This window comes from Galeopterus variegatus, unplaced genomic scaffold, assembly GCF_000696425.1.
Source record: "Galeopterus variegatus unplaced genomic scaffold, G_variegatus-3.0.2 Scaffold5268, whole genome shotgun sequence".
NCBI classification, from domain to species: domain Eukaryota; kingdom Metazoa; phylum Chordata; class Mammalia; order Dermoptera; family Cynocephalidae; genus Galeopterus; species Galeopterus variegatus.
Genome location: NW_007731379.1, coordinates 1 through 19,955, shown reverse-complemented (window position 1 = coordinate 19,955; position 19,955 = coordinate 1). Strand labels below are relative to the sequence as shown.

Genomic DNA, 19,955 nt, shown 5'->3' with positions numbered 1-19,955 from the left:
ACCAGACACTCAAGGAAAAAACCTGAGACTATTTCTCAATGCACCTTCTCTCTCAGACTCCACACATCTCACGTAACTTTTCTAACAACTTCCTGTTCTCAATCCATAATACACTGCAGACGAACCCACTTTCCTCCACCTCCACAGCCACCATCTCAGTTTCGGCTCTATCACTTCTTCCCTAGAATTCTAGAAGAATCATTTTCCCATTTCCCCAGTTTGTTTCTTGCCCCTCCAAACACTTATCGATATGGAAGCCGAGTGAATTTTTAAAACTGGACTTTTTTTTTTTTTAGCTCTTCTAAAACATTACATTCATTCTCAACATGCTGTTTCCTCTGCCTGAACGTCCTCTACGCTGCACCTGGCTGATTCTTCTCACCCTTCACGTTTCACCTTAGATGGCAATTCTCAGAGAATTCTTCACCACCTCCCTAGTCCAAAGACAGTCTTCCTGTTTTCTTATACTTACTTTCTTCTAACGAACTTACTGCAATCTGTAACTCTATGTTCACATATGCATTTATTTATGTAACACTATACTGTACCGTCTAATACTCTAAGTTTTAAAGTAGGGGGATTTTTTTTTCCTAATTCAGTTTACTGTCAGTGTGAGATCCAATAGAAGCTCAGGGCATGAGCTAGAGAGCAACTCAGTTATTATTTAAGGCATGAATATTTCCATATTTCTGCTTTCTAAAGTTCTAGCAAATCTTAAAATTCATTAGGGAAACTTCAAGATGTCATCTAAATTCATCCGAAATAACTCAACACACATGGAATCCAAACACCCACAAGCAGACATTCATTTCTACTGCTTTCACCACCAAACCATCATGAGTTGCAAGAGGTCATCACCCATATCGTAGGAGCAAAGTAATGTTCAAAGAATTGTCTGGTCCCACTGTGCACAGGACTGAAGAAGATAACAAACTGAGTGCTTCAGTTTAGACAGAGAAGGTAGCTGCCTATGAAAATTGCTTTATTGACTACAAATCTGACCAAAATACTCTAGAATGACTGAGGACACAGCATGCTACAAGCTCCGTAAGAGAAGTACTTTGTCCCTTTCCTCAGCACCGAGAACAAAGTAAGGGCAGACAGTCTTAAAGGAATTAATGAATATATGTATAAATATAAATATAAATATGTATATATATAAAACTAAAGGAAGGAAATAAAGAATTTTAAGTGAAAACCATCAGACAAGCTTCTGACAACAATCTTCTTAATGATCAATTTTCAGAACAACCCTCTAACTGCCATAGGTTTATTTCTGAGTCAGGCAAAATACAGGGACACGTTCTCACTGTTTTATGCATTCAGATCTGGATGGCAGATGTTTCCAAACAGCACACTATCTATTCTCCACCTCTTGTACACTTATGCACCTCCTGCAGAGACAACCACAGCAGTATCACATTGAGAAAAACCTTACCATGCGAGTGACTGAGCCTCGCCTGCATCCGCGGGATAAGGTAATGTCATGGGCAAGTGAGTCAGAAACACTTTAGTTCAAACCTCAGTCCTGCCACTTACATGTAACACAGTCTCTCTAAAGCTCTGTTTTCTCATCTGTAAAATGGGGATAAATAACAGCACCTACTTCACAAGGTGGTTGTGAGCATTCAATGAAACTGATTAGTATAATGCCTGAATGTAGGAAGACTTAGTATATTACAGTCTTACTAATAATGTTAATAATAATAAGAGCTGTGTTAATCTTATGTTTCCTTTATTTGAGAAGAAAAGAGCAGTATGACTGGACTGAGTACTGACATCGTACTCCTGGATGCAAAAAATTCAGATTCCAGCTCTGCTGTTTGCCTAGCTATGTGAATTAGGCCATTCTTTTAACCTTTTCTTCACACTGGATTCCACATTTTTCTAGCAAGTCAGTGAGGTAAGCTTTCTATCCCAATATTGCAGGTAAGAAATTAAAGCTCAAAATGACTAATATGAGTGTCTTGTGACATAAGTGTCCAGTAAGTGGTAGCCAGTGTCATTTCTATACAAATGGAAGGATGTCACCTGCCTGTGAGAGCAAAATCAGCTTCATTTTACAAATGGGAAGGAAAGCAAACTCAGAGGCAAAAAAATGCACATATGATAACAGCCTTGCAGAGTCATTTACATATATGGAGGTTGTCTTAATTATCATTAGTATTACCTATTAATTTTTCTTTTCTGATCTCTAGGGAAACTACAACCTACAAAATTATAGTGGGTCAGTATGAGTAATAAACTCTGCTGACACTCAAGTGTTTCCTCAATTTTGTAATTTTGTCTCCTGGCCTGTTGACCTATGTCATGAATAGCTACAATGGACTTTCCAAATGGTGGACCCAGACAAACTGGAATAATCTAAAAGGTACTCCTGCTATATTTCTTAGTGTTCATGAAAACCAAGGGTAGCAGTGAAAGGTAGGCATCCAAACATAAAAATTAATGCATTCTCTTGGAGGCCAACTGGATCTCTATCCTCTTCCCAAAAATGGAGTTATTGTCTTCTCCCTTTGCACTTTGAAATCTTGCCTCATAGAGAACAAATTTGAGCTAGAAGGACTGGAGTTCTTTTAGCTAGCTCAAGTGGAATCATTGCTACCTGTGTAGCGAGAAGCATAGAGAACTGAATCAACAGAAGGGGCTTACTTCAAAGACTAGCGTCTCGTTTGTGGGCCCTGGTGCATACAGGCGTTCCGGGCGGTTAAGGGAGCGCTGGTACTCAAACGTGGTCCCGGCAAAAGGGAACTCCCCAGGCCAGTCGATGCTCCAGCCTCCTGTGAGGTAATACTTTTGACTGAGGCTGCGAACTGCAAGATAACTGGAGGAAATCTGCAGCTCCTGGATTTCGATGCTTCGGGCCCCAGCTGGAATGATGACCACCGGATAATACTCTAAATGAAAAGAACAGAACATTTCTGTATTCTACATTGTGCCTTGGAGAAAGGTGACTAGAAATGCCCAGAGACATGCAGTGTCCACTTTTATAGAGTGGGGTTTTCAAATCATCAACTGACCTTCATTCTTATTCTATGAAGTAAATAAGATCAATTTTTTTCATTTTCCAAGGGATAGGAACACCAGAGAAAGAAAATGTATGTGGCTTTCCCAATGTCTTACCAAGAAGGTTTTTGTGGACAGAAGATAAACTCTTCTCCTTTCCAGACCAATAAAGACTACAAACTTAAGAGTACTTTTTTTTTTTTTTCTAAATCTACCTAGAAGAAACTTAAGAGCCATGTATCCTCAACAGTGATATTCAGAAAACAGGGCTCAAAAGTTTAATTTTACCCAAAATGTTTATATAATTGCTTCAAGTATTTATTTAATGCTGTGGGTATAGATCATCTAAGGTTCACAATAGGTTTCTTTGTTTAACAGATGCATGTGGGGCATATGACAGCCTGGTCAGCCTATTAAAACTGCAAAGTAAGAAGGCATTCCTTTAACACATTTCTGAGATGTAATGTATTCACAAAACACCTCACACGAACAAAACATCTATCCTCCCTTGCTTTTGCACTAGTGACAGAAGCCATCATCATTAGTATGTCAGGCGACTTACAAAAAGGCTCAATCACATTCAGTGTGACTCATACTTGTTCAGCAGCAAAAGTTGTATAACAATGAAACAATGGTATCTCTTACCATTTGCTTTATGCTGGTCGAGGTACAGGCCTTTATAAAATTTGCAAGTTGAATTATCACCTTTACAAATACCACATGCATCCAAAACTGCTTTAGAGCCAAGTTCGTGATCACATCCCACTGGCTGAGACCAAAAAAAAAAAAAAAAGGTGAGAAAATCAAAGATCAGAGAAACCAGTAGCTGCAAATAATTAAGAGGTACATGGTTTTCTGTGTTTTCAGAATATTAGGGAGTAAGTACAGCTTATTGTTAAAAGCACAGTCTCAAGTTAGACTGACTTGGGGGTTCAAATCCATCCCTTGACATTATTACATATGTGACTGGGCAAGCTGCATAACTTATCCAAGGCTTAGACTCTTCATCTGTGAAAACGGAATAAAAAGTCACCATTGCTACTAATGCCAGGTGAGTTTATTCAGGCCAGCTCTATGACTGAAACATAAAAATGCTGGACAATACAAATGCATGTGGGTACACACACATGTATATACTCTTATTGAATCAAACAGCTCACAACTGAATTAAAATAAAAGAGAAAGTGAGTACCCACAGAGAAAGGAAAAATAATTGGAATTAAAAATATTTGGAAATAGTAGTACTATTTTGAAATACATTCGTGAAGTTCTAACCATACAGTGGATGTACTTAGTAAATGTGCAAAAAAGTTTATTATCGTTCATGTTCTTTAATTTTCACTATGTAAAGTGCAGGATATAGGATCCCGCCGTTCTATATATGTGGAAAGGGAGTGAAAAAGACACTAACATAATTTCATGGGGTCATGCAAAAAAGTAACTGGGGTATTTAGAGATGGTGCTCACATCCAAGTTGAACATTTTGCCCTTTCTCCCTATGTCACCTGCTTTCTCCAGAGTCTCTTGCAACACTCTGCACCGTATACATTTGATATGAGGAAACACAGCATGATCATACACCACAAAGCAGAAATGTTCTCTTACTTCACAAATCCCATCAATACAAACATCATTTTTGTTTGGAGAACAAAGAGTTCCATCTTTCACCTTGCCGGACATTGCAAAAAAGAATTCAAAGTTCTCAGCCTTGCAGTACAGTTTACATCGATCTTCCTCTAGAAGCAAAGAGATCAAGGTAGGACATGGTCAAGAGGAAGTCGTAAGGGAAATGATATGACCATCAAAAGGAAAGAGAAAGCTACCATGATCAAAAGAGAAAATGTTACGGACAGTTTTGTGCATATGTGTGCACATATGTATGTGGTTTTTAAAAATATGAATCCCATGTAACAATCCATATAAAACTGATTGAATATTAATACATAATTTTATTTTTCTAATCCTTAGTGGTAGTCACCATACACATGATTGGTGGCTTGTGTAGCTAGCCTCCCTGGATAGTTAACATTTTAGGCTTTGTAGGCCCTATGGTCAGCCATTGGCATTATGATGAAGGGATATTGCTGTGTTCCAGTGAAACTTAATTAAAAAAAAAAAAATATCCAGATTTCACCCACAGACCATAGTTTGATGACTGCTATGTGTTAAATGTGTCCCCCAAAAGTAGTTTCATGTCTTGGAAACCTAATCTCCATTGGCACAGTGTTAAGAGGGTGGGAAATCCTATTCTGATAATTGAAAAGTGAGGCCATGAACAGATTAATCCATTCATGGTTTAACGGTTGGTCATGGGCATGCTGCTGATGGCTTTAAAAGGACCAGCAAGTGAGGAGGTTAGCTCCCTTGCTCAGCCCATTCTCACCATGTGACACCTATGACTCTGTGGAGAGTTCTCACCAAGAAGGCCCTCACCAGATGTGTTTCCTGGACTTTGGACTTTTAGCTTCTAAAGTGTAAGAAATAAATTTCATTTCTATATAAATTACCCAGTTTCAGGTATTCTGTTATAAGCAACAGAAACAGACTAACACAATGACCCAGATTTAAGACATGAATTACTTTAGACACTTATTCAGTCTGTTAAAAGGAAAAGCTTTAGGTATTTTGGAAAAAAGGGATATGGTCAGGAATGTCTGTAAAAACATACAGAGAAAAATCATATCATGAAATGGAAGAGGAAGCAAATAAACTAAAGTTGAAGGCTAAAAAAGTTATCTTTTATTGACTAGTAAGTCCCTGAGAAGTTTCTGGTATCACAGGCAAAAAGAAAAAAATATATTTAGGGCCGGCCCGGTGGTGCACTCGGTAGAGTGTGGCGCTTGGGAGCGCGGTGGCGCTCCCGCCGAGGGTTCGGATCCCATATAGAGACCGGTCCGCTCACTGGTTGAGCGCGGTGCGGGCGCGACACCGAGGGTTGCGATCCCATTGCCAGTCACCAAAAAAGACGAAAAGGAAAAAAAAAAAAAAAGAAAAAAATATATTTATAGAGCTCTTGTTATCAGAAAGGAGTTACTGTGCCAATTTCTCAAATAGAAAAAGCTGTTCTTGGCCAGGAATTCCAGATGATGTTTCTCACATGAGACCTTGTGGGGGTGACATGGAGAGATATCCTTAACAACAGCTTTACAACAAATGTGTAAATAATTTGCAAATACTGGTGCTCATAAAACCTCTCAATAAAAGCCAAAGTCAAAACTTAAATGTAAAAGAAATTGATTATAGTCCAAATATGCAGATATATGGATGGATTAAAAGTTTCTCTTTCACCTACAATTTTTTTTAAATAGCTTTATTTAGTACCTTCTAACTTTTCATATGAGATTAGTGAGTTGAATGACATGAGTATATGTTCTCTCTTTTCTCTGTCATTCCCTGGAATTAACATATTCTAGAAAGCCTTTTTCTAGCACAGATTCCTAGTCAAGTGTCTGAACTAGTCCATTAGAAACACAGAAGGAAAGAAGAAGAAAAAAAGCTCGCTACTATAAGCAAAGACTGTCTACATTTGTGAATAAAATCTTCCTTGTTTTTCCCGAACTGCAGGAATGTCACAAGACCTTCAAGTCATGGTCAGTCTCTTCTGATATAACTGTCAAATGGAAAAAAGAGAGGGATAAGAAGGCCTTAAACTTTCTGTCTCTCTCCAGTAGGACATGAGACCCTAAGGCCAGGGACAATATTTTAATTAATGCACTTTCCTATGCATCTAACCAAGTGTCTCCTACACAAAACAGCTCAGTAAACGTCTGTTGAGTGAACAAATAAAATTGCACACTTCCTACTTAGTGAAAACTGCAATAAATATAGTGAAAGAACTTTGAAACCAAAAAGCATTTTCCAAGTTACAACATTTATTTATTTAACTTTCTCTTTATGTATTCAACACAGAAACCTATTTAAAGGGTGACAACAGAAGAGAGTCCATCAACGCTATATTTGAACGAAAGATGTACTGTGGGAAAGGCCAAGGAGTATCTAAAAAGCCAAAGCAAAAAAACAGAAGGAGAGGGGAAAGGAAAGACAACAGAGTATTGGAGCATAAACCGCAGATCAGAAACATGGGATTACAGCTGTCTACAACCAAGGGAAATAAGTCTGCAAATGTCAGAACTGGAAGCAACTGCAGCTATCCTGTCTAACTGTCCACCAGAACATGCTGTGGAGCATATTTTCTAGGTAATTACTCAGTTCCTTCTCGAGTGCGTCTAGTGATGGAGAGCTTACTACTTTTTTTTTTTTCCTTTTTTTGTCTTTTTCCGTGTCCGGCAACGGATCGCAACCCTCAGTGTCGCCCCCGTACTGGACCGGGACTGGCAACGGGATCGCAACCCTCGGTGTTGCTCCCGCGCCTCGCTCAGCCAGTGAGTGGGAACCGGTCTGTATGTGGGATCCGAACCCTCGGCGGGAGCGCCACCACGCTCCCAAGCGGAGCACTATAGCAGTGCGCCACCGGGCCGGCCCCTACTTATAAAGGGAACATGCTTCCATTTTGGACAGTTAATATGTATTTGTTTGTTTATTCATAGCCGGTAAATAAATATATACAAAGTGCTGTTTTTAGATGCTAGAGATACAAGCATGCTCAAGACCCACAAAGACTTTGTCCTTGTGGAATCTCAATTCTTGTGAGAAGAAAGATAGAAAGTGATAGATAAAAATTAAATCCATGCACTGATAAGAGCTATGAAGACAAGTGGGGTACAGAGTTCAGAGAATGACATTCTGATAGGTTGGCAAGGAAGGTCTCTCTGAGAAGATAATATGGCTAGAAAATTCTTAGCCCTTGAATTAATTCTGTTCTCTGAGGCAATTTCAAACAAAACTAAAACCCCTGCTATTCAATATCTCTTTGAATGTTTGAAAGTACCCAGTTTCTTTTTTACAGTAAACACCCACAGGCCCCTCGTCACTTCCTCCTGAGACACACCTTTGGAATGTTCATGTCTGCGGCTCCCTGCACTTCAGAACAAATAGTCATGACCCAAAAGCAGATCGTGGCTCCTATAGTGGCTGGTCTGGTGTTGAGCAAAGTTACTATCCTCCCTTTTGACTTGGAAGCTCTACTTGTTATAATGATGTTTCTAATTACATTAGTTTCCTTTATGGTAATTAATAATGTAGGTTTGCTTTGAGCTTTTGCACAGGAACAGCCCGTGAACTGTCATCACCGTTAGCCTCTTCCCGTTCTACACATGTGTAGTTGGGATTCACGTGGATCTTTTTTCAAGGCAGCATGGCCGAGTTTTGCTAAATCAAGCGCATGGAAATAATAGAAACAACTAGAATAGTGACAGCTTATTCTACATAGATAATAGAAAATACATTAAATTCTCCTATTGTAACTAAATGTTTTGGTATTTAGCCAAAACAAAAACCGTTTAGTTTAAAAAGTAATATAAGTCATAACTTTAAGTTGTAAAAAGTACTGAAAACACAGTGGAAAGAGATTTCTGTTATTTATTATTATTTTACGGTTGTCTACACACAGGCCTTCCATGCTTGTAATCCTCTGACAATGTCAGTTACTGAGTATGGTGTCTCTATGGGGCATATATGGTTTCAGGAGTTTTTGGTCTGGACAACTCACACTAATTTCAATTAACATCCCTGGGAGATTTAATTGTTGAAATGTCAAAGGTAAGTTTAGAAACATAAGTACATTCAAACACATGAACCTTTTGGCTTACAGATGTGGGAGACAAGGGGTGTCTTATGAAAAAAAAAAGGGGTGGGAAAATAAACAAAACCTATGGAACTTAACAAAAAATTGGGCCAAGATGGGTCTGGGGAATAAAAGATAAATGTTGAAACATTTTTACATAAGCAGCAATTTCTTCTGTGTTGTTCATTCACGTTATTGTCCACAGAGACATATTTATTCAAGTGTCATAGAGAGTGAATTACCTTCCACTTTCATGTAGGGTTTCCACTGGTAGAACCATCCACGGAAAGGTTTGCTGTTATATTCTGCACACTGCTGGGCTCGAAAATCCAAGCTATTTTCATTACAAGGGTTAATGTTGCACAGCTGATAAATACGGCTAGAACCTGGACAGAACTTGCCACCATACTGAGGCCTAAAAATAAAATTAAAGAACCTTAATGCTAGCAATCTAAGGGCTCACTAGTGTCACATTCTATAATACAAGGTGTCCGCAGGAAGTTCACGGAAAGATTCATATTATCTTTTAATTCCATTTTTCCACTAAAGTTATTTTTTTTTCTTTTTCTTTTTTTTGTGACCAGTAAGGGGATTGCAACCCTTGGCTTGGTGTCGCCCGTACCACGCTCAGCCAGTGAGCGCAGTGGCCATCCCTATATAGGATCCGAACCCACGGCAGCTACGCTCCCAGCGCCGCACTCTCCCGAGTGAGCCATGGGGTCGGCCCTTTCCACTAAAGTTTTGAAGTACCCTCGTAGAAGGAGGAATAAGCAAGCTGAGCAGTGTCATAATGCAAGCAGTTGAATACAATCTATTCTAGGAATGGAGATATGTAGTGTACAACTCACCACATCCCTTCTTTCATCCATGACAGATATAACTAATCAATCGGAGAATTGATTTTCTTTTTTCTCAACATAGCCTTTAGTCAACCACTATTGCTGCTTATTAATCGGAATTGGCATGCTAGATCAAACTTACTTGCCATCCCTGATCTAATTTTTACATTCTGTCAATTTCCTTAAAGACTGATAAAAGGATATTAGCACTCATTGCATTAGCTCATGTGTTAAGGAAGTCTGTAAACACATCTAAAAGTTCTTATTAATGTATATGTATGCTTGTGTTCCACACACATTCATACCCTATATGTTGGCATCAAAAGCTCTTCAAATGCAAATCCAACCAACAGCTCCAGCTTTCTCCCATCTCCTAACACTCTCCTCACTTCCTACACTTTGCCATGCACCTGCTGCTCAGGACACTGGGCAGAAGGAACAGAAAGTATCCTTTGCCATGTTCTCCAATCCAGCTTTGTCAAGATGATATTTTGATTATTATCTGACTCTTGTGTGTTTTATTCCAATTGATTCTAAACTCTAAGGGAAAACATTCCCTTGTTTTTAATCAGTATAATCAATTTTAACTTTGCAGGTGGCCTACTCCTTGCCTGCCAAGCACAATGGGAAATGGATTTCCAGAGTAGGGAATCCCATTAGCACATAAATAATTATGATATAATAACAAGCTCTTTAAAATCTTGGTAGGCAGATTCCAGTCTGCAAAAATCAGAAAGCAAAATAAAGAAAAAAAGAACAAAAACACAGTGGAAATTACCCATAACATCTTACACAGCTTACTCCATGCACAGAGCAATCGCTTCTTTTCACTCTTCCCTTTTTGTAGTTTTCTACAAAGGCGAAAATTCAACTATAGATCATCCTGCATAAACACTCGATGCCAAAATGTTACATGAAAGGAAGCTCCAGGTTAATAAATTTATGTGATTAAAATTCCTTGTCTGTTTAGGAAGCACAAGTATGCCATAAAACACCCCTGGATTTGCTTCGGCATATTTTATCAAGTCCTCCTACAACTGCATGCTAAAATGGATTCAACAGAAACTGGAAGTGTCACGCTGCCAGAATGAGATTTTTATGTTATTTCAAAACATTCTGCAGCAACTACTTAAACATGCAGCAGCCATTGTGCTAGATCAAGTCCCTGAAGACTTCTTAAATTATTATCTAAAAAGCATTTGGAAAAACTTTAATGTGCCATATCATAGCCTCAATATTCCTGGACATCATCTCAGTTTAAGACTTTGCTGTCTGAGATTTAACAAATAACCCTCATTTGGACTATTTATATTTAATAAAGTGAAATAGGACCACACTGTGTTACTTTTTCAACTCGCAGAACTTGTAACATGGAAAAGACCTCTAAACTTAAATAGCTATCCCTGCATTTTACAGTCAAACAGAAAAACAGCAAAGCTTGCAGAATGATGGTCACAAGGCTACAGACAGAGCAGAAATCAACTGCAGACCTTTGGACTCTGTCCAGGATTCTTTTCCTGCTCAACTATGCCTGAATTTAACTGTTAGGCCATAGTGGCCAGTCATGGGAAGAAAGAGGAAGAGACAGTAATGCACAATAGTTAGGGAGTTGGACTTTTACAATAAGGCAGACCTAGATTTAAATATTCTCTGCCTCTTCCCAGATTGACTTCAGGCAATTTTGATCAACCTCCTCCCCATCAAAATGGGGACAGTTGTGACAATTAACTGATATAATACTCATAAATAGTTTAGGGCAGTATCTAGGACAGAATTAGCACAAATAAACTATTACTACTTTTAAATGCTTTATACTTTTTATATTAAATGCCCACACTGTGCTGAGTATCATGCAATCTGGTTTTGATATACTTACATATTTCATTTTTTTTATTAGCCGATAAGATCAAAGTGATCAAAAGTAATGACTGGCAAGAATTGGAGCTTTTCTATAAATCCTCAAACGTAGGTACATTTTTCTGGAGCTTTAAACATGAGTATTAGGATACATTAACAGAAAATTCTACCATGATATCCCTTGGTGTGATAAGGTTTTATGATTAAAGATAAAAATAGAAACAGTCAGAAAACAAAAGTCTAGGCACGTGGTTTTGTCCTTATGTTAAACTACTATAAATTGGACCTGTATTTGCTTCTGCCTAATTTATCAACTACAAATGGTTATAAGGTTGGTTGTCTGGATGCTCATTAGAATTACTTGGGGAGCTTAGTTTGAAAAAAAAAATTATACAGATTCTTGGGGTCTTCCACAGACATTCTCAATAATAATAATATATGATGTGGAAGATCCAGAAGTCAGTGTTTTTTAAAGTACACCTGGTATTTCTGATAATCAGCCAAACCTGGAAATTACTGGTTGTAAAATCGGCCACAAGTTTGACTTAATTATTATTCTGAAGCCGAGACCTTCCTCCATTTGCTATGTTTCATGAGAGTAAGTGGTATATCATTCTTTCTTAAATAGACTTGTGTTTTAGGAAAGTTCTAGAACACCTTAGCACATCACTAATAATTTTCTTCAACAGATCTTATAGGAATTTCACTGGGCTCTCTTATGGTGTGATAATTTAGTAGACAGGGAAGCAGAAAAAATATCAAAGGACTAAGACTGTGGGATCTTGGTCTGACTCTGCTGTTACCATGTGGGGACCTGGGCAAGTGATGCTGTGAGTGGGACCCTCTGCCTCCCCCAGTTACCCATCTGTAAAATAACTGGATTAGACAACAGCTGTCCACTCATGTGTCAGTCCCAACCGGATTAGGAACAAAGCCTGGAAAAGTGTTTTGAGAAGGTTGCTTAGGCACAGTAGGGCTAAGTAGAAAATAGGACTTCAATCAATTAAAATTGTCTACCATAAGCACAGGAAAAAGGAGTATCCCGTGGGCCTGGCATTGACCATTCCAGAACCAGATAAGTCTTTTCAACCTTTTAACTCTTTAAAAGCTCAAAAAATTTGATAAATCCATAAGTCGGCCAGGAATCATTCATTTTTTATGAAACAAGATATGTTCTGCGAAAAACATCATTATATGAAATAGAAACCTCACACTGCTTTCTCAGATGAGAAAAGGAAAAAGGTTAGGCTGAGGGATATGAACAGAACCAAATGCTTAAGCCGAAATGAGAAAGAAATCAGTAACTTGACAAAGGGAGAAAAAGCAGCTTGATTACAACAAAGTGAAATAAGAACAGAGAGAGAACAATTAACTTAATTGTCTTGAGATAGCCTGTCATCTACTTGTTTATTTGTGACTTCATACACAGTCAAGATAAACAATGCCCTGATTATCTTTAATCTTGTTTAAAATGATAAAACTGCATTGAGTAGAAACATTTTAGTGATTAATTCTCTTATTAAGCATCTCTAAAATTACAATATAATATTTCCATGAACAATGCTCTATTATAGCAAGAGTTTTCAATCCCACAGATATAAGAGAGGTTTTAATTTAAATCTCAGGGGTGAAATTCATGCACTTTACCAGCAGAGCTATTAAATTAGGTAATCTGTTTTTTTCCTTGGGAAAATAGGAAGATTGTGAAATGTTGTGATGTATGAAAACCAGATTTATGAAATATGCTTCAAAAATGTACACTAATATAATGATTTTAACAATTCTATCCAAGACACAGCCTACATTCAAATTATCAGGAGAGTGGTTTTAATAATCTGGTATAAATTGTAAATGTATCACAAGCCTCTCTAAACTTATACCCAATTACTGAGTCTGATTAGACCAGTGAGTCTCAATGGGGGATGATTTTGCTCTCTATAGGACATTTGGCAATGTTTAGAGATATATTTGGTTGTCGCAACTCAGGGGTTGGGATGATGGAGAGTAATCTTACTGGCATCTAGTGGGTCGAGGCCAGGAATGCTGCTAAACATCCTGCAGTGTACAGGACAAATCTCCAAAACCAAGAATTTTCAGCCTGTAATGTCAACAGTGACAAAATTGAAAAGCCCTGAATTAGCCTGAGCTATCCCAAATAGTGTCTAACAAATCACAGTCAAAATACTTCCAAATCCTCCCTTATATTTGGGAAAAAAATTAGCCTTTTTATCCAGCTCAGACAGCTGACTCAGATAAAGTACCATTTGTCTCTTTTGAAATTCCTTTCACTCTAGTTTCATTATTTATCTTAATTCTCAATTTACCAAACATTTATGCAATGCTTACAACATGCCAGGCCCTTTTTAAAAGCACTTTACAAATATTCAATCAGTTCCTACCAGGTGATGTAGGTACTATTATGATCCCATCTTTATAAATGAGGAATCTGTAACAGGGAGAGAAGTTGTCCCTGGGCACACAGCTAGGAAGTAGCAGAGCCAGGAGGCTATAACCCAGGCTGTCAAATCTACGTTTGTAACCCCTGTGCTATGCCACCACTCACATTGTGTTGTAAAATTAAATCCATTGTTTTCCAAGTTCCCGTCGCAATCTGCTCACCCTGTTACTTTCACCAAAGTCTAGTTTCAACAGTAAGGCCTCTTTTCTGCCTCTCCCCATCACTTCTGTGGGTTGACCTGTGACCGCATTTTCCGGGAGAGCTTGAGATGAGGACAATGAAAACCACACAGTCCCAGGAAACTTTTGTTAAATGCCCACTGTCAGGCATTCTACAGATGCAATTTCTAATCCTCCTCCAGTCTTATCAAGTTTTCATCTCCATTTAATACATAAACCCAAGGTCAGAATTTAAGCGACTTTCCTAAAGCCACCCAGTTAAGAAGTGGCAGACACAGAATTTGGAGACTTTCTATGTCCAAAGCCAGTGCTCTTTCTGTGTCACCATGCAGTTGGGAACTGTGCATCTTACACGTGTTTCATGTGAAAGATAATGCATATAAAAGTAACAGAAAACCAACTGCACTCTCCCAGAGCACAGACTGCAGTTCAGACTCCAGCATGACTAGACCAGAGGGTGACCGCAGGTAACCATGGGCAGTTTCTAGCCACAGATGATTTGATTATTTCTCACAGTGGTTTTTAAAGGAAAATTGAAGTTCTTGTCAATATTTTAAAAATTGGGAGATTTCACACGCAACATTTTTTTGTATTTCTGATTTCTCTTGAAAAGTCAGGCAGATCTGTCAACACATGTCGATGTACATTCCTCCGAGGCAAAAATCAGCATATTTTCCCCAGTTCACTAGTTTAAGAGACATGCATACATTCTGCCAGCCAAGATTCTCTGTTCTACAATACTGCAGGCATTTTTGTATGGCTGTATAGTCCTAGTTTAGATTAAGAAAGTAGCTCAGATTAATGCAAGAGTCCTTGATCAGCATATTTACACATAGAATAACTCCTTAGCTGTTTTTGGTTTCTGGCCACTGTACCTCTCCCCAGTACCCATAGCCTTTATGTGCAAACAGTAAAGCCTTGGTTGATTGCTATTAGCAGGAAGGAAGAAAATTGCACTTAAAAACAGCGTGTCATGGGCTGAAGGTTAATGCTTACTTGGGGTTATTGCAGTGTCTCTCCTGATACTGGACCCCTCCACCACACGTCCGGGAACATTCTGACCACCTAGACCAGGCGGACCACTGGCCATGGATGGGCCGGGGCCCATGCTCTCCAAACTTTACACACTGGCCTTGCCGACACCACTGTGAAAAGAATGTGTTACATGGTTCTTAGAGACCACCTGGGAAAGCACAGGGAGATGCAACACCTGCCCAGTAATAGGAAAAACAGGTCTGTTGGCAAAAAGGAAAATGCATGATCCCTGATAGATCCCTTTCTTTGCTGTGCTTTATAAACACTTGGTTACTCCACCTTTACTGAATGCATTTGGGAAGGCTGACATCTGGAAAGAAGTGGCCTCTCTCACCAACAGGCTGAGTAGCCCATGTTTCAGGGGCTGTCGAGGAGAAATGTTCAGATAAGATTCCACCTAACAGCCGAGGCAGTCAGCACAGACAAAATAACAGAGCCCCCTTGCCTCTTAAAAGCAATACTACTTACATAGAGAACAATTCAGATCATTCACTTAAGGAGAAACAGTTTTCAGATACGAACACAGAATTTATCATTTTGAATGATTATCTCATCATAAAAACATAATTATACATACATTATATTTTTATTTTAAACCATCACTATAGTGCATTTCTTACGAAACTGAGTAACTTTCAGTCCGCACAAATCATGCGCTTCAGATACACTTCGTCCTTTTGTCTATATAAAAAGTTCCTACTTCAGACCCTCTGATGACTTTGAGCTCTTTCAGTGTCTTTGATGAATTAGCTCAGGCTCTTTCATTTGTCCATGATCTGCACAAGCTAGGCTGTTTTCTATGTTAACCTTTCCATTTTTGTAACAGATTCCAGGCTTTGCTGATCATCTCTCGCCCTGGGGTTGCATTAGCCTCTGGTAGTGTTTTGTTTTGTTTTGTTTTCCCCTGTGGTGCTTTTATTATGAACAAGTTCTGCATGGTTTAGCATAAATGCACACTTTCCTAAAAGCCTCTGCAATTAGATCCAAAGGGTTGGGGTTTGGATCCTGCCAGGTTTTGCCAAAGAGTAGGAGTTTGGTTACAGACATAGGGGGAGGTTGTTTGACATTCAAATCTGCACTTTTTCCCTGTGATACATTTGGCTTTGCAGCTGTTTATTGTGTTGCTTGGTTGTTAGTGCACTTGGTCTAGGTTAAGATATTGCTTCCTTCCTTCAAATTCTTGCCATGTGCTGATTAATTCTTCTGTTTTTAATTCTTCTGTACCCTGGATTAATTGCCATTTCGGAGTTTACATGAAATCATATAACATTGTGGAGAACTTTTGGGGGAAAGCGATAGGTCATTTGAGGATTTTGTCTACCCTAAGCACACATCTTCCTCACCAGGAATCACAGGGCCTCTACTGGACTGAGCTCAGCGGCTGAGGCAAAATAACAATAGCCAACAATTACAGCAGCAGAAACAACAACCACAGCAGCAGCAGCTACTATTTATTAAGTTGCTTCTATGGGACAAATATGGCGAGGAGAACTTTGCATGCAGTATCTTATAGAATCCTTGCAAAGCATTTAGGAAGTTAAAAGCTATTTTCTAGAGGAGAGAAATTTAGCAAAGAAATACTAACTAACTTGCTCAGAATCAAACAGCCACCCAAATAACTACACACATAGCAGAGACAGGATTTAACTCAGTAGCCGAAGTTCCTAATCAGGATACATTCTACTGCTTGCCTTGGAGGCAAATTACTGATCAATGTATGTTAATTCCAACCTAATTTCTTTTTTTGGAAATGTGTTTTTTAGATCTGTTCCAATCATTCCATTAAACTGACTTTCTATTATTTCAGTATTCATCCTATTATTGGGTCAGACTGCTGATAGATTGTCTCCCTCTGGCCTTTCTTTTTTTTTTTTTTTTTTAAAAGATGACCGGTAAGGGGATCTCAACCCTTGACTTGGTGTTGTCAGCACCACGCTCAGCCAGTGAGCAAACCGGCCATCCCTATATGGGATCCGAACCCATGGCCTTGGTGTTATCAGCACCGCACTCTACCGAGTGAGCCACGGGCCGGCCCTCCCTCTGGCCTTTCAATCAGTGTAGAAATCAGGAATATGTAGGAATATACACACAGAATGCAAGCATCCAACATGTAAATATAAAATTCTACATATAAAATGTAAACACAAACTACTTACATATATAATTTTATCCATCTATCCATACATACATATTTCTAGGGCTGCTTTTAATTTCAAATTAAATGGCCATGACCTGGGCCAATACCTTTTAATAGATTGCATGCACAAAACTTTTTTTTCTCGGCATACATATCTCTAAATAGAAGTGGCTTACACATTCTCATATGTTTATTGAGTATTCATAGTATAAGCATTGCTGAAGGACAAGGGACTGGAGAAGGAAGGGAAGGAGACGGTTGGGTTTTAGTTACCAAAAAAAAAAAAACAAACAAACAAATCAAAACAAAACGTTAAGCAGCTGCTACTCTGTGCCATACACTTCAGATAAAACATATGTCATGGCCCCGGCCTTCCTGGAGTTTACAGTGTAATAAATAGGCTGTTATACCCCTGGTGAAGGAAGAATCAGAGGAACACATACATGAATGCAATATTTATTATACTGGAGTGATGAAGGTGGAACTTATCGGGATGCTTTCTGCTGAGGGTGACCTTACTGTGAGGGTTTTCCCCCAGTATATAACTACAGCCGTGGTTATAAAATAATGGCAGGAGAGGTGTAGTGATATTAAGACATTTCTTTCTAACTTCTGGCTTTATTTATCTCATGCTCTGTTTACTGAAGTCTAATCCAGGTGCATTTTAATCTCCATGGATCTTAGATCTCTGGTGTATTTATGTAATAAACCTTAGACCTATGCTATGTATCGCTTATTTTTTTTTACTTATTTATTTATCTTTGGCAGCTGGCCAGTATGGGGATCTAAACCCTTGACCTCGGTGTTACAATGTTGTGCTCTAACCAACACTATGCTCTAACCAATGGCTCTAGCCAGCCCTTTTTCTCATTTGTTATATCAATCTTTTCTTGTATATCCCTTCTTAATGTTTAATGCCGTTGCTTTTTTAATGAAAAATAAAAAAAGCCCATTAATCCTTATGTTGCAAATTCTAAATTTTGAAGTAGGAAAAAGGAAGGGGGTGAGGGGTTAGCAAGAAATTGGCTAATGGACATAAAGAATGATTATGTTTTATAAAGATGAATATGCTAATTATTCTGATTTGACCATCACATATTGTACACAAGTATTGGTAGTAAACTTTGTACCCCAGAAGTATGCATAATCAATTATGTTTCGATAAAAAAAAATAAAAATAAAAATGACTTGAGCAGTATTTATATTTTCAATTATTCAACTAATTCAGTGTTTTATATTATCACAGCTACAACATTTCTATTAACATTTTCAATGAGAATCCTTACTGGGATTTCCTAAGACCAACCAGTACATCTGATTAAAAATCACACATAACTCCTCAATTTCTAAAAATTTTTATTTTCTTTAAATAAAAAAAGTGAAGCATTACAAATCTTCAAAAAGAAATGGAATAAATGCCCTAAAAAATATTGGAAAGCATTTGCTGCACACCCATTTATTTTCATGTGTCTGTGCCCTTGCCTCTGTTGTTGGTCTCTCCCAGGAGAGTCTCTTATCCCACTGAAGAACTCCAACTCAACCTTCAATGTCCACTTTGGTGTTCCCACTCATTGTGGATAATTTTTTTTTTTTTTGAAAAAGATGGCCAGTAAGGGAATCCTAACCCTTGACTTGGCGTTCTCAGTACCACACTCTCCCAAGTGAGCCACAGGCTGGCCCTTCACTGTTGCTACTTCTAAGTGCATACCTAATCCCAAGTGCACACCTAATCCCAAGTGCATACCTAATCCCAATTACATACCTAATCCCAATTACATACCTAATCCCAAGTGCATACCTAATCCCAAGTGCATACCTAATCCCGAGCAATATTCATTTCTCATTCATCATGATTTGTTCATCAGGGGACTTGATGGCAATTAGTGCTTAAAGAAGGTGTGTTTAGAAAGAGAGAGCTGTTGGCTCTGCATAGGTTTCCCCACTGGACTGTGAATTCTTGAATTGATAGAACTGAGTTTTATTCACCTCTAAATCCCCAGAGTCTTCTGTCTCTGATATCTACTAGTCAACAAATTACTGAGGAAATGAATTCACTTTAAATGACCAATTCTTCTACACAGGCTTGTGCTGCCTTGAGCGAGAGCCAGTAACAGAGATCAACAAAGCTGTAGCATCTCATACTCTGTCACCATGCAGAGCTCCTCTATTGCAGTCTTTCAAGTGAACTCCCCAAATCTAGACCATTCTGACACCTCAGTTGTATCTTTCCCTCCAGACTCTACCAGGAAAGGGTAAGAAAAGTAGAAACTAATATACGAGAGTTCTTCACTGGAAACATAGAGAGCTCCCATTATCTTCCACAATGGAGATGGTTTTTTACGGTTGAAGATGTTCACTAGCAAAAAGACCTTATGGGACAAGCTAGATGGAGATGTCTCTCGCTCTTTAATAGGAAAGCCACCATAAGTGATGGGAATCTATGAGACATGTTAGAAGCTCGAGGACAGGTCCTGCGAGTTGAGGTGAATAGCAGAGGCCTTGGTCTAGAAGGACAGTCATTTTTTTTTACTACTAACGGGGACATCTGCTCCCTAAGGCTTTTACATATTGCATCAAGTTTAAAAGGCAAATAGTATACAATGAAATCTATTAGCTCATTGAAATTTTGACCGAAGCCTCCATCTAAGCAAGGAAAACACAGGCAAAAAAAGAAAATCTTCTTAAACACTTGAGCTAACTGGGTTATACTAGCATTAAGTTTTATAATTGCTGCTAAATAATGCTGGTTAATTTAAAGAGA

General features: G+C 38.5%; 1 protein-coding gene across 1 annotated transcript in view; it reads right to left on the bottom strand.

Annotated features, from left to right (window-relative positions):
• The window catches only part of ADAMTS18 (ADAM metallopeptidase with thrombospondin type 1 motif, 18), a gene marked incomplete at its 5' end in the record, with an annotated part of 47,829 nt that extends 32,662 nt beyond the window's left edge, over nt 1-15,167 (bottom strand). Inside the window, 5 exons of the mRNA XM_008589164.1 lie at nt 2,653-2,897; nt 3,652-3,775; nt 4,612-4,742; nt 8,932-9,104; nt 15,019-15,167. Coding sequence (XP_008587386.1) covers nt 2,653-2,897; nt 3,652-3,775; nt 4,612-4,742; nt 8,932-9,104; nt 15,019-15,167 — 822 coding nt within the window. The remainder of the gene's footprint in view (nt 1-2,652; nt 2,898-3,651; nt 3,776-4,611; nt 4,743-8,931; nt 9,105-15,018) is intronic.
• Nucleotides 15,168-19,955: the final 4,788 nt, after the last annotated feature.